The sequence below is a fragment of the Ranitomeya variabilis genome, chromosome 5 (assembly GCF_051348905.1).
Source record: "Ranitomeya variabilis isolate aRanVar5 chromosome 5, aRanVar5.hap1, whole genome shotgun sequence".
Taxonomy (NCBI): domain Eukaryota; kingdom Metazoa; phylum Chordata; class Amphibia; order Anura; family Dendrobatidae; genus Ranitomeya; species Ranitomeya variabilis.
The window spans coordinates 2,014,356-2,029,501 of NC_135236.1; the positions used below are offsets into that span (position 1 = coordinate 2,014,356).

Here is a 15,146-nt window from a genome sequence, read left to right on the forward strand (position 1 = left end):
GTAGAGCCCCCTCCTCAGTATTGGCCCCCGCTCTGCTGGAGTAGAGCCCCCTCCTCAGTATTGGCCCCCGCTCTGCTGGAGTAGAGCCCCCTCCTCAGTATTGGCCCCCGCTCTGCTGGAGTAGAGCCCCCTCCTCAGTATTGGTCCCTCTCTCTACTGGAGTAGAGCCCCCTCCTCAGTATTGGCCCCCGCTCTGCTGGAGTAGAGCCCCCTCCTCAGTATTGGCCCCCGCTCTGCTGGAGTAGAGCCCCCTCCTCAGTATTGGCCCCCGCTCTGCTGGAGTAGAGCTCCCTCCTCAGTATTGGCCCCCTCTCTGCTTGAGTAGAGCCCCCTCCTCAGTATTGGTCCCCGCTCTGGAGTAGAGCCCCCTCCTCAGTATTGGCCCCCGCTCTGGAGTAGAGCCCCCTCCTCAGTATTGGCCCCCGCTCTGCTGGTTAGAGCCCCCTCCTCAGTATTGGCCCCCGCTCTGCTGGAGTAGAGCCCCCTCCTCAGTATTGGCCCCCGCTCTGCTGGAGTAGAGCCCCCTCCTCAGTATTGGCCCCCGCTCTGCTGGAGTAGAGCCCCCTCCTCAGTATTGGCCCCCGCTCTGCTGGAGTAGAGCCCCCTCCTCAGTATTGGCCCCCGCTCTGCTGGAGTAGAGCCCCCTCCTCAGTATTGGCCCCCGCTCTGCTGGAGTAGAGCCCCCTCCTCAGTATTGGCCCCCGCTCTGCTGGAGTAGAGCCCCCTCCTCAGTATTGGCGCCCGCTCTGCTGGAGTAGAGCCCCCTCCTCAGTATTGGCCCCCGCTCTGCTGGAGTAGAGCCCCCTCCTCAGTATTGGCCCCCGCTCTGCTGGAGTAGAGCCCCCTCCTCAGTATTGGCCCCCGCTCTGCTGGAGTAGAGCCCCCTCCTCAGTATTGGTCCCTCTCTCTACTGGAGTAGAGCCCCTCTCTACTGGAGTAGAGCCCCCTCCTCAGTATTGGCCCCTCTCTACTGGAGTAGAGCCCCCTCCTCAGTATTGGCCCCTCTCTACTGGAGTAGAGCCCCCTCCTCAGTATTGGCCCCTCTCTACTGGAGTAGAGCCCCTCCTCAGTATTGGCCCCTCTCTACTGGAGTAGAGCCCCCTCCTCAGTATTGGCCCCTCTCTACTGGAATAGAGCATCCTCCGCAGTATTGGCCCCCACTCTGGAGTAGAGCCCCCTCCTCGGTATTGGCCCTTGCTCTGGAGTAGAGCCCCCTCCTCGGTATTGGCCCCTGCTCTGGAGTAGAGCCCCTCAGTATTGGCCCCGCTCTGCTGGAGTAGAGCCCCCTCCTCAGTATTGGCCCCGCTCTGCTGGAGTAGAGCCTACTTCCTCGGTATTGGCCCCCGCTCTGCTGGAGTACAGCTCCCTCCTCAGTATTGGCCCCCGCTCTGCTGGAGTAGAGCCCCCTCCTCAGTATTGGCCCCTCTCTACTGGAGTAGAGCCCCCTCCTCAGTATTGGCCCCTCTCTACTGGAGTAGAGCCCCCTCCTCAGTATTGGCCCCGCTCTGCTGGAGTAGAGCCCCCTCCTCGGTATTGGCACCCGCTCTGCTGGAGTAGAGCCCCCTCCTCAGTATTGGCCCCTCTCTACTGGAGTAGAGCCCCCTCCTCAGTATTGGCCCCTCTCTACTGGAGTAGAGCCCCCTCCTAAGTATTGGCCCCTCTCTGCTGGAGTAGAGCCCCCTCCTCAGTATTGGCCCCCGCTCTGCTGGAGTACAGCTCCCTCCTCAGTATTGGCCCCCGCTCTGCTGGAGTACAGCTCCCTCCTCAGTATTGGTCCCCGCTCTGCTGGAGTAGAGCCCCCTCCTCAGTATTGGCCCCTCTCTACTGGAGTAGAGCCCCCTCCTCAGTATTGGCCCCTCTCTACTGGAGTAGAGCCCCCTCCTCAGTATTGGCCCCTCTCTACTGGAGTAGAGCCCCCTCCTCAGTATTGGCCCCTCTCTACTGGAGTAGAGCCCCCTCCTCAGTATTGGCCCCCGCTCTGCTGGAGTACAGCTCCCTCCTCAGTATTGGCCCCCGCTCTGCTGGAGTAGAGCCCCCTCCTCAGTATTGGCCCCTCTCTACTGGAGTAGAGCCCCCTCCTCAGTATTGGCCCCTCTCTACTGGAGTAGAGCCCCCTCCTCAGTATTGGCCCCCGCTCTGCTGGAGTAGAGCCCCCTCCTCAGTATTGGCCCCCGCTCTGCTGGAGTAGAGCCCCCTCCTCAGTATTGGCCCCCGCTCTGCTGGAGTAGAGCCCCCTCCTCAGTATTGGCCCTGCTCTGCTGGAGTAGAGCCCCCTCCTCGGTATTGGCCCCCGCTCTGCTGGAGTAGAGCCCCCTCCTCGGTATTGGGGGATTGTGATACCAGGCCGTTATGGATTGTCTGGAGTAGTTCGGGGGTCTGTGGGGGTTCTGGAAGGATTTGATCTCAGGAGCCTTGTCTTTTTGGTGCAGTGACCTCACCACGCTCACGTCTGCCGCCTACCAGCAGGGCATGGTAATGCACACAGGGACGCATATCCTTAATATGCAAGGTAAGACTCTAACACACGTTTTCCTATTTGCTTGAGATCCTTAAAGGAAACCTGTCCGCCGGGTTTTAGATCCCAAAGCAATGTCACCTGTGAGCCCCTGCAATGTGCATGACGTCCGTGCCTCCACTTTATACAGATCCATCACGAGTGCGGGGGGTCCGACACATGCAGCTCTCTGGCATGTCCCTCTTCTTTGTGACACGCTCCCCCCCCGAGATCTCACACGAGCGCTGTAATTCCCATAATCGATAGCGTCATCAGGACCTTAGTGTGATGGTATCGGGGATGGCGGCGTGGAGCAAGTGACAGAAGAGAGTGAGTGGTCAGTCACTGACGGGCCGAGGGGGCTGTACCTGCCGGACCCATGGGCATTAAGTGTGGATGTAGTGGGCATCGCGGGGGCTTGTCGGCAGTGCGAGGTCCATGAAGCCGCCCACAGGTTTCCTTTCATCCTCCGTTAACCCTTTCCTCCCCCTGACTTCTCCTTCCTCTTGCAGGGAGTCCTGGAGGTCATTCCCGTCACAGCTCTCTCATGGCTGATCGGGCCAAGCAGATGTTCGGACCCCCAGTGATAACGGTCGGCTTTATGTGCTTTTCCCAAATGTTTTCTGCTTGTGTTTTACATTCTCCTCCAATCAATGAATTGTCTTTCTTCAGGGTCGTCACTACCCCACACAGCCGTCCTTCAGCCCCACGGCCTCCGAGCATGGTCAGTACCCAAGTAGTCAGGCAGGGCACAGCCCCTACACTGTCAATCAAGCACAGCACAGCTTTGGGGCCGGCCAGGCAGGGCCCGTCAGTTACACAGGCAGCCAGCCGATCCGAGGTTAGAGGGGCTCCATGTACACGTGTGATGGTGACGCCGTACGTCCCTGTGATCACCCAGTGTCTGTCTGTCTGCAGGTCCAGCCGCCTTCCCCACCATGCAGTACCTGTCTCACCAGCAGCCAGGGTACTCTGTTCATGGCCACTATCCAGGAGCTCATGCAGGTTGGTGCAGTGTCCCTCCTGTGGCCCTCAGGAGCCGGGGCCCTGCTGTCTGACCTCTCTATCCTCTGCAGGTTTTATGCCTCCAAGCAGCACCATCCCACTCCAGAAGCAGCTGGAACATGCCAATCAGCAGTCCGGATTCACCGACTCGGTGAGTATCCGGAGCACGCGGGGTATATCCCCTCTCCGTCGTGTGTCCCGAGGCACGCGGGGTATATCCGCTCTCTGTCGTGTGTCCCGAGGCACGCGGGGTATATCCACTCTCTGTCGTGTGTCCCGAGGCACGCGGGGTATATCCGCTCTCTGTCATGTGTCCCGAGGCACGCGGGGTATATCACTCTCCGGCGTGTGTCCCGAGGCACGCGGGGTATATCCGCTTTCCGTCATGTGTCCCGAGGCACGCGGTGTATATCCGCTCTCCGTCATGTGTCCGAGGCACGCGGGGTATATCCACTCTCCGTCATGTGTCCAAGGCACGCGGTGTATATCCGCTCTCCGGCGTGTGTCCCGAGGCATGCGGGGTATATCCACTCTCCGGCGTGTGTCCTGAGGCACGCGGGGTATATCCGCTCTCCGTCATGTGTCCGAGGCACGCGGGGTATATCCACTCTCCGTCATGTGTCCCGAGGCACGCGGGGTATATCCACTCTCCGGCGTGTGTCCCGAGGCACGCGGGGTATATCCACTCTCCGGCGTGTGTCCCGAGGCATGCGGGGTATATCCACTCTCCGGCGTGTGTCCTGAGGCACGCGGGGTATATCCGCTCTCCGTCATGTGTCCTGAGGCACGCGGGGTATATCCGCTCTCCGTCATGTGTCCTGAGGCATGCGGGGTATATCTGCTCTCTGTCATGTGTCCCGAGGCACGCAGGGTATATCCGCTCTGTCATGTGTCCCGAGGCACGCGGTGTATATCCGCTCTCCGTCATGTGTCCGAGGCACCCGGGGTATATCCACTCTCTGTCGTGTGTCCCGAGGCACGCGGGGTATATCTGCTCTCTGTCATGTGTCCCGAGGCACGCGGGGTATATCCACTCTCCGTCATGTGTCCCGAGGCACGCGGGGTATATCCACTTTCCGTCATGTGTCCCGAGGCACGCGGGGTATATCTGCTCTCTGTCATGTGTCCGAGGCACGCGGGGTATATCCACTCTCCGGCGTGTGTCCCGAGGCATGCGGGGTATATCCGCTCTCCGTCATGTGTCCTGAGGCACGCGGGGTATATCCGCTCTCCGTCATGTGTCCTGAGGCATGCGGGGTATATCTGCTCTCTGTCATGTGTCCCGAGGCACGCGGGGTATATCCGCTCTCCGTCATGTGTCCCGAGGCATGCGGGGTATATCCACTCTCCGGCGTGTGTCCTGAGGCACGCGGGGTATATCCGCTCTCCGTCATGTGTCCGAGGCACGCGGGGTATATCCACTCTCCGTCATGTGTCCCGAGGCACGCGGGGTATATCCACTCTCCGGCGTGTGTCCCGAGGCACGCGGGGTATATCCGCTCTCCGTCATGTGTCCCGAGGCACGCAGGGTATATCCACTCTCCGTCATGTGTCCTGAGGCACGCGGGGTATATCCGCTCTCCGGCGTGTGTCCCGAGGCACGCAGGGTATATACCAGTCAGTCATGTCCTGGAAGTTTTCAGGTCCGAGCGTCCCGGGGGTCACACGAGAGGCACATGAGACCCCTCCACGTGGCGCTGTGGATTGCAGTCGCGCTCCCCCTTGTATGCACCTTAGGGGGGTGTCCTGCTGTATTTCTGTGTCTGTATTTGGACATTTTTTTTCCTCACATTGCCCCGTCTCTCTCCTCAGTCTACCCTTCGGCCCATGCACCCCCAGGCTCTGCACCCCTCGCAGACCCTTTTGACAGCTCCGCCGATAGCGGTGCCCATGCAGCCGACCAAGGTAAGAGCCAATAACTGCGCGCTCGCTGGTGGGGCGGTGTTCGAGAGGCTCGCGCTAGGCGGCTGAGGCTTCGGGTAAATCGGACTCTAGTAGTAATGACTAGATTTTTACACAAACCGACATCTCTGATATATATACACAGTGTCCCTAATCAGGAAGACAGTTGGAAAAGTAACAGAGGGAGCAAGCTCCTACAATAATGGAATCCTACAAAAAATTGTGGCGTGAAATTGCCCCAAAATATACAGGCAAGAAGGCCAAAGTGTTATAAAAATTACACATTTTATTACAAAAAATTAAGTCAATGAAAATGGACAATACATATGATGGGTAACGGTAAAATGACTAAGATGAAGCCGACAGTGTGAAACGTGAAACGCGCGTCGGGGCTCAGCATCTCATCATTATGGGTAAGCACGATCCTTGACATCTTACTTATGTAGATACCTCCAAAGGTTTATGTGGGTGAAGCAGAATGTGTGGTCACCATTACTTGTGCTAGCCTTACTAGAGGGGTATTTTATTACACGTTATGGTACACACAGATGTAGTCCCACTTCTTACCACCACCCTTCCTGCAGCCTTGTGAGGGACATATGGTTACTGTATACTATTACCACCCCTGGCAAAAATTATGGAATCACCGGCCTTGGAGGACGTTCATTCTGTTGTTTAATTTTGTAGAAAAAAAAGCAGATCACAGACATGGCACAAAACTAAAGTTATTTCAAATGGTAACTTTCTGGCTAAAAGAAATCAAGAACAAAAATTGTGGTAGCCAGTAGTGGTTACTTTTTTTAACCAAGCATAGGGTTAAAATTATGGAATCACTCAATTCTGAGGAAAAAATTATGGAATCACCCTGTAAATTTTCATACCCAAAAATAACACCTGCATCAAATTAGATCTGCTCGTTAGTCTGCATCTAAAAAGGAGTGATCACACCTTGAAGAGCTGTTACACCAAGTGGATTAACATGAATCATGGCTCCAACAAGAGAGATGTCAATTGAAACAAAGGAGAGGATTATCAAACTCTTAAAAGAGGGTAAAACATCATGCAATGTTGCAAAGATGTTCACAGTCAGCTGTGTCTAAAATCTGGACCAAATACAAACAACATGGGAAGGTTGTTAAAGGCAAACATACTGGTAGACCAAGGAAGACATCAAAGCGTCAAGACCGGAAACTTAAAGCAATATGTCTCCAAAGCAGGAAATGCACAACAAAACAAGTGAGGAACAAATGGGAGGAAACTGGAGTCAACGTCTGTGACCGAACTGTAAGAAACCGCCTAAAGGAAATGGAATTTACATACAGAAAAACTAAACGAAAGCCATCATTAACACCTAACAGAAAAAACAAAATTACAATGGGCTAAGGAAAAGCAATCGTGGACTGTGGATGACTGGATGAAAGTCATATTCAGTGATGAGTCGCGAATCTGCATTGGGCAAGGTGATGATGCTGGAACTCTTGTTTGGTGCCGTTCCAATGAGATTTATAAAGATGACTGCCTGAAGAGAACATGCAAATGTCCACAGTCACTGATGATATGGGGCTGCATGTCAGGTAAAGGCACTGGGGAGATGGCGGTCATTACATCGTCAATAAATGCACAAGTTTATGTGGATATTTTGGACACTCTTCTTATCCCATCAATTGAAAGGATGTTTGGGGATGATGAAATCATTTTTCAAGATGATAATGCATCCTGCCCTAGAGCAAAAACCGTGAAAACATTCCTTGAAAAAAGACACATAAGATCAATGTCATGGCCGGCAAATAGTCCGGATCTTAATCCAATTGGAAATCTTTGGTGGAAGTTGAAGAAAATGGTCCATGACAAGGCTCCAACCTGCAAAGCTGACCTGGCCACAGCAATCAGAGAAAGTTGGAGCCAGATTGATGAAGAGTCCTGTGTGACCCTCATTAAGTCCAGGCCTCAGAGACGGCAAGTGGTTAGAAAAGCCAGAGGTGGTGCCACAAAGTACTAGTGATGGGTTGGAGTGTTTTGTTTTGTTTTTTTTCATGATTCCATAATTTTTTGCTCAGAATTGAGCGATTCCATAATTTGTCCCCTATGCCTGGTTAAAAAAGTAACCATTACTGACTGCCACATTGTTTGTTCTTGATTTCTTTTAGTGTTTCTTAACCCGTTCCCGACCTGTGACGCCACGTAGGCGTCATGAAAGTCGGTGCCAATCCGACCTGTAACACCTATGTGGCGTCATGGAGGGATCGCGTTCCTGCAGATCAGGTGAAAGGGTTAACTCCAATTTCACCCGTTCTGCAGGGACAAGGGGAGTGGTGCTTCAGCCCAGGGGGGGTGGCTTCACCCCCTCGTGGCTACGATCGCTCTGATTGGCTGTTGAAAGTGCAACAGCCAATCAGAGCAATTCGTAATATTTCACCTATAAAAAGTGGTGAAATATTACAATCCAGCCATGGCCGATGCTGCAATATCATCGGCCATGGCTGGAAACCCTGATGTGCCCCCCCCCCAGCCACCGATCGCCTCCCCAGTCCTCCGTTCTGTCCCGTAGTCCCCCTCCGTCCTCCTGCCCGTTTCCCCCCCCCCCGTGCTCTGATCCATCCCCCCCCCCCTCATACTTACCGAGCCTCCCAGAGTCCGTCCGTCTTCTCCATGGGCGCCGCCATCTTCCAAAATGGCGGGCGCATGCGCAGTGCGCCCGCCGAATCTGCCGGCAGATTCGTTCCAGGTACATTTTGATCACTGTGATAAAACTTATCACAGTGATCAAAATAAAAAAAACAGTAAATGAACCCCCCCCCCCCTTTATCACCCCCATAGGTAGGGACAATAATAAAATAAAGAAAATATATATTTTTTTCTGCACTAGGGTTAGGGCTAGGGTTACCATTAGGGTTAGGGTTAGAACTAGGGTTAGAATTAGGCTATGTGCACACGGTGCGGATTTGGCTGCGGATCCGCGGCGGATTGGCCGCTGCGGATTCGTAGCAATTTTCCATCAGGTTTACAGTACCATGTAAACCTATGGAAAACCAAATCCGCTGTGCCCATGGTGCAGAAAATACCGCGCGGAAACGCTGTGCTGTATTTTCCGCAGCATGTCAATTCTTTGTGCGGATTCTGCAGAGTTTTGCACCTGTTCTTCAATAGGAATCCACAGCTGAAATCCACACAAAAAACACTGGAAATCCGCGGTAAATCTGCAGGTAAAACGCAGTGCCTTTTTACCTGCGGATTTTTCAAAAATGGTGCAGAAAAATCTCACACGAATCCGCAACGTGGGCACATAGCCTTAGGGTTAGGGTTGGAATTAGAGTTAGGGTTGGAATTAGGGCTAGGATTGGAAATACGGTTAAGATTAGGCCTGTGGTTAGGGTTATGGTTAGGGCTGGGTTGTGGTTAGGGTTGTGGTTAGGGTTGTGGTTAGGGTTGTGGTTAGGGTTGTGGTTAGGGTTGTGGTTAGGGTTGTGGTTAGGGTTGTGGTTAGGGTTGTGGTTAGGGTTGTGGTTAGGGTTGTGGTTAGGGTTGTGGTTAGGGTTGTGGTTAGGGTTGTGGTTAGGGTTGTGGTTAGGGTTAGGGATTAGGGGTTAGGGATCAGGGTTAGGGATTAGGGTTAGGGATTAGGGTTAGGGATTAGGGTTAGGGGTTAGGGTTGGGATTAGGGTTAGGGATTAGGGTTAGGGATTAGGGTTAGGGTTATGGGTGTGTTGGAGTTAGGGTTGTGATTAGGGTCATGGCTAGAGTTGGGATTAGGGTTAGGGGTGTGTTGGGGTGAGTGTTGGAGTTAGAATTGAGGGGCTTCCACTGTTTAGGCACATCAGGGGTCTCCAAACGCAACATGGCGCCACCATTGATTCCAGCCAATCTTGCGTTCAAAAAGTCAAATGGTGCTCCCTCCCTCCCGAGCCCTGACGTGTGCCCATACAGTGGTTTACCCCCACATATGGGGTACCAGCGTACTCAGGACAAACTGGGCAACAATTATTGGGGTCCAATTTCTCCTGTTATCCTTGCAAAAATAAAAAATTGCTTGCTAAAACATAATTTTAGAGGAAAGAAAAATTATTTATTTTCACGGCTCTGCGTTATAAACTTCTATGAAGCACCTGGGGGTTTTAAGTGCTCACTATGCATTTAGATAAGTTCCTTCGGGGGTCTAGTTTCCAAAATGGGGTCACTTGTGGGGTGTTTCTACTGTTTAGGCACATCAGGGGCTCTGCAAATGCAACGTGACGCCCGCAGACCATTCCATCAGTCTGCATTTCAAAAGTCACTACTTCCCTTCCGAGCGTACTCCGGACAAACTGGGCAACAACTATTGGGGTCCAATTTCTCCTGTAACCCTTGTGAAAATAAAAAATTGCTTGCTAAAACATCATTTTTGAGGAAAGAAAAATAATTTTTTATTTTCACAGCTCTGCGTTGTAAACTTTTGCGAAGCACTTTGGGGGTCAAAGTGCTCACCACATATCTAGATAAGTTCTGTGGGGGGTCTAGTTTCCAATATGGGGTCACTTGTGGGGGGTTTCTACTGGTTAGGCACATCAAACGCAACGTGACGCCCGCAGAGCATTCCATCAGTCTGCATTCCAAAACGTCACTACTTCCCTTCTGAGCGCTGCCGTGCGCCCAAACAGTGGTTTACCCCCACATATGGGATATCATCGTACTCAAGACAAACTGGACAACAACTTTTGGGGTCTAATTTCTCCTGTTTCTCTTGTGAAAATAAAAAATTGCGGGCTAAAAATAATTTTTGAGGAAAGAAAATGATTTTTTATTTTCACAGCTCTGCGTTATAAACTTCTGTGAAGCACTTGGGGGTTTAAAGTGGTCACCGCACATCTAGATTAGTTCCATGGGAGGTCTAGTTTCCAAAATGGGGTCACATGTGGGGGAGCTCCAATGTTTAGGCACACAGGGGCTCTCCAAACGCGTCATGGTGTCCGCTAATGATTGGAGCTAATTTTTCATTCAAAAAGTCAAATGGCGCTCCTTTCCTTCCAAGCCCTGCCATGTGCCCAAACAGTGGTTTACCCACACATGTGAGGTATTGGTGTACTCAGGAGAAATTGCCCAATAAATTTTAGGATCCATTTTATCCTGTTGCCCATGTGGAAATGAACAAATTGAGGCTAAAATAATTTTTTTTTTTTTTTTTTTTTACAAAAAATAAGGGAATTAGACCTACCGGTAATTCGGTTTTCAGTTAGTCCCTCAGGACAGCACCATGGAGGACGTCCTTCCTTTGACCTATAGCGGGACAGGATCATAGGTTAAAAGGACCCTCCAGTGTTTTTTCAAAGTACCACAGAAGGATGGAAATAAATAGTCTAAACATGCCCTTACAAAAGTGTGTAATAAACCATTTAACGACTTCATCTTAATTTCGAGCCATTGTGACCCAATCTGCCGGTAGATTAATCCCGAGCAATCCTAAAAACAGAAACATAAGGGAGGGAACTAAGGGTGCTGTCCTGAGGGACTACCTGGAAACCGAATTACCGGTAGGTCTAATTCCCTTTTTCCATTACGTCCCTCAGGACAGCACCATGGAGAATACCAAAGCAACTCTCCCAGGGTGGGTACAGAAGCCCAGGAATCAAAGTCCCAGGCAAAAACCAGACTAGATATATAAAGGATCTGAAAGATCAGAAAAACCATAGATATCTAAAGAGATCCGCAAAGAAAATCACCGTAGTGAGTGTCTGATATACATCTATAATGGCCGATTTCAGTATGAATGTGGTAAATGAAATAAGCATCAGGAGCAGAGTGTGAGATTCACCCATTGTGCTCCAATACCAATAATGACCCACAGCAAGTTATTTATTGTGATAGATACTTATAGACATCGCAGCCCCAGAATAGGGTTAGAGAACCTTACTGCCCAGCAAAATATGGTGAAAGTCACAGCCACCACACAATGAGGACTGTACCGCCCAATAATAAGCTGCATGTGCTTATAACAGGACTGTTCCTTCATCGGACCTTCTGGGCTCAGGTTAAGCCTTGGGTACAGACCAGCTTACCGTACTACAAGGAGACCTGCAGGACAGAGGTCCTGGACTGCGGGAAGATCAAACCAATAACAGTTAGTACATGGATAATGGCAGAGCATTGGGATGTACGCACATTACTCATCCAGGAGATCACGTCTATTCTAAATCCTTAGATGTCTAACCCCAAGGGGTTGGATATTAATGAAACTAAGGAATACACCATCCGGCAGGTGATATCTCCTGCCATTACCAATGCTGGGCTTCCATTAGAAGCGCTGAAAGAGAAACGTGGGTCATCGCTCCTGTTTTACTGATGTTAGACACAGGGAGTCCGGACTCTGAATCAATGAAGGTGGTGGTAGTGCTAGTAAAAATCTTCCGACACTTGAAATGATTCGAAACTGCATTTATACGAGTCATTAGTCCAGACATTATAAGTATGTTGACTATTTGTCCATATATGCATATACGCACATACATATCCAAGAGGCAATCTTCTCAGGGATCTTTATACACCCAGACTGCCATTGTGGGAGTAACCATATTCCATGGCTAGAGAAAAGTAGGTCTCTTCCCCATTACGGAGGGAGATTATCTACTGTGAGGCAGTGAGACTATGGGGTCTGAACAGTAAGAGCCCTGGATCCAGTTTCATTTATCTTAGGAGCCGTGACTGCTGTAAGAGCCGCGAGTATGAGATCCTCTGCCACACGACAGTACTGCTACTTCACCACAAGGTACAGAAGGCCGTGCTGATGTCCCTGGTAAACAAAGCGCAACAGACTTATGGGACAAGAATCTGTCTGATTGCCGAAAGTAGAGTTTGGGAAGGATTAATAATAATAACAACAATAATAAACTTCATTTATACAGCATCAACATATTCCACAGCGCTTTACAGTTTGACAGTTTCAAACACAACAGTCATAAGTAACCACCATATAATAATTAAAGCACAATAAGCCGCCCCTGCTCGTGAGAGTTCAATCTACAATGAGGCAGGGAAGATACAATGTACAAGTATTAACAATGTTGTATAACAATGATGGCACAGCCATCTTCAGGGGGTGGGAGATAGATGGAGATAGTGAATGGGCTACACACACACACAAACATAAAATGACTGATTAGGGAACGTGATAGGCCGCTCTGAACAAATGCATAGTTTTAGGCGCTCCCTCAAAACACAAGTTGTGGATGGTCCTAATATTTTAGGGCAAATCATTCCAAGGAGGAAGGAATCCTTCCTTTCAACTCGTGGGATTTTTCCACTCCCAGGACAGTAGTATGTCCTTTTATAGGATTATAGGATGTACCAAAATGACGCATGTCATCTTTTAAAGCTAATTATGTAATAGACTTGCCTTTAGCACTCAAAGTAGAATCTACCTGAGAGATCTGTTCCAAACAGAAGAAATGCAGATTTTACTAAGCCAATTCAAGCATATCTGTTTGCTTGACTAAGCCCTGTTGTAAAGAATGAAGTAACAGAAGCTGGATCTGGGTCCAAAAACACAAGGACTCTATATCCAGAGTTGAGGCCCAAGACAAAAATGTGAAGTGGTAGGCCGATGATACAATGTGCGGCCACACAAGGCACCTCTAACCCAGTGGCTCACAGCCAGAGGTGCAAAAGGCACCACGCCCGACACACTGATACCCCCTGAGGCACAGGGCACCGAAACCCTATGATGCAATATGATGCGTATAGGAACTATGAAGAAATATAATGCAATGATGTCCAAAGGCACTATTAAGTAATCTGATACAATACGATGGAATATGATGCAAAGTCACTATGAAGCGCTGTGATGCATATAGCAACTATGAAGAAATATGATGCACAAAGGCAATCTGAAGCACTATGATGCATACAGGAACAATGAAGCAATATGATGCATATAGGAATAATGAAGCAGTATGATGCATGAAGTAACTATGAAGCGCTATGGTGCATATAGGAACAATGAAGCACTATGATGCATATAGGAACTATGAAGCAATATGATGCATGAAGTAACTATGAAGCAATATTCTGTAATATAATGCACAAAGTCACTATGAAGCGCTATGATGCATATAGGAACCATGAAGCAATATGCTGTAATATAATGCACAGAGGCAATATGAAGCGCTATGATGCATATAGGAACCATGAAGCAATATGCTGTAATATGATGCACAGAGGCAATATGAAGCGCTATGATGCGTATAGGAACCATGAAGCAATATGCTGTAATATAATGCACAGAGGCAATATGAACCATGAAGCAATATGATACACAAAGGCAATATGAGCACTATGATGCATATAGGAACAGTGATGCAGTATGAAGCACTATGATGCAGAAAGGCAATATGAAGCACTCTGATGCATAAAGGAACCATGAAGCAATATGATGCACAAAGTAACTATGAAGCACTATGATGCATATACGAGCTATAAAGCAATATGATGCACAAAGTCCCTATGAAACAGTATGATGCCACAGAGGCACTCAATATGTTGCATAGATGTACTATGATGCAGTATCATGCAGAGAGACACTCCATATGATGCATAAAAGCAGTATGATGCAGTATTGTGCACAGAGGCACTAGATATGATGCATGGAAGCAGTATGATGCAAAGAGATGCACAGAGAGACTAGGCCATGCTTGAAGGTGCCAAACAAGAGACCAGACTTACACTTTTAAGCAAAAGAGCAATCTATCAGAGTTCCAGATAAATCTCCACTCTGAACAGTACATCTCATTTGTCAGACTGACTCCACCCGAAGGAGCTAATTAATGAGCTGCAGCTGGAGGGCAGTCTTCATGGAGATAATGTGCTGAATTAACACCTTGTGTCCTCCTATGGACGGAGTAGTTAAGTTGCAAAGAAAAGTGAAACACTTGTTTATTGAACCAGAAAATGGAAAGCATGCTTCCAAAAAAAATCACTCTGAAGCCCAATCATAAGGCTCTGTGCAGACAAAACCTGCAACTAACTGAAGTCCAGTCATGAGATGTAGCCTGGACATATGGCCCTACCATAGCCTAGAGGTCCAAGGCCTAGCTGCAAATGGGTTCCAGGTACAGCTTTGGCACAAAGGCATGAGACTAGAGTCAGCCCAGAGACCCAGGCCATCAATGCAACACTTAAACCATGCACTGACCTGTGCTGGCTCCATACCTGCTAGAAGACAGGGGGAGCTGGTAACACTGAGAGCCTACCGTGGAAGGAAGCGGCGTCCCATCAGGAATGTCGCATTACTGTCAATGATTTCTTCTCCTGTGCCCCCTTCCGTGTTCCAACGTGGAACGCACGCCAATCCTATGTGCTGGCGCTCCTCTCTGACGTAACCGGAAGCGCAAGGGCCTTCTCCACCACACGACTTTCGGACGTAGAGGTGTTTTGCCGGTCGGCGTCCGAGCCGAGAGCCCCCCACCGGGAGGAAGCGGCTCTACCCAGGAGCCCGTCCGCTCGATTGGTCTCTGGGGCTGAGGGACTCCCCACCGGGGAGTTTACACCCTGTGCTACTTGACAGGGGGAAGGATTGGACCTGCCGCACGATCCCCCTAAGCCCATTGCACAGGCTGACTGTTGGCTGAGGAACCTCTCAAAGAGGAGTCGGCCACGGTCCAACTGACCAAGAAAAGAATCCACAGGCTATCTTCGCTCTAGGAGCAACCTCTCATACAACCGTCCCCTGTAGGGACAGGAAAAACGGTGGAGAGGGGAGGGTCCTTTTAACCTCACTATG

The 15,146-nt window shown here is 50.2% G+C and overlaps 1 protein-coding gene across 2 annotated transcripts in view; it reads left to right on the plus strand.

Moving 5' to 3' along the window:
- Window positions 1-15,146, plus strand: part of GPS2 (G protein pathway suppressor 2) — a 53,881-nt gene that overhangs the window by 16,888 nt on the left and 21,847 nt on the right. For both annotated transcript variants that reach the window (XM_077261433.1, XM_077261434.1), the window contains exons 5-10: window positions 2,430-2,509; window positions 3,007-3,086; window positions 3,167-3,335; window positions 3,413-3,499; window positions 3,571-3,650; window positions 5,312-5,404. In XM_077261433.1, the coding sequence (XP_077117548.1) occupies window positions 2,430-2,509; window positions 3,007-3,086; window positions 3,167-3,335; window positions 3,413-3,499; window positions 3,571-3,650; window positions 5,312-5,404 (589 nt within the window). The remainder of the gene's footprint in view (window positions 1-2,429; window positions 2,510-3,006; window positions 3,087-3,166; window positions 3,336-3,412; window positions 3,500-3,570; window positions 3,651-5,311; window positions 5,405-15,146) is intronic.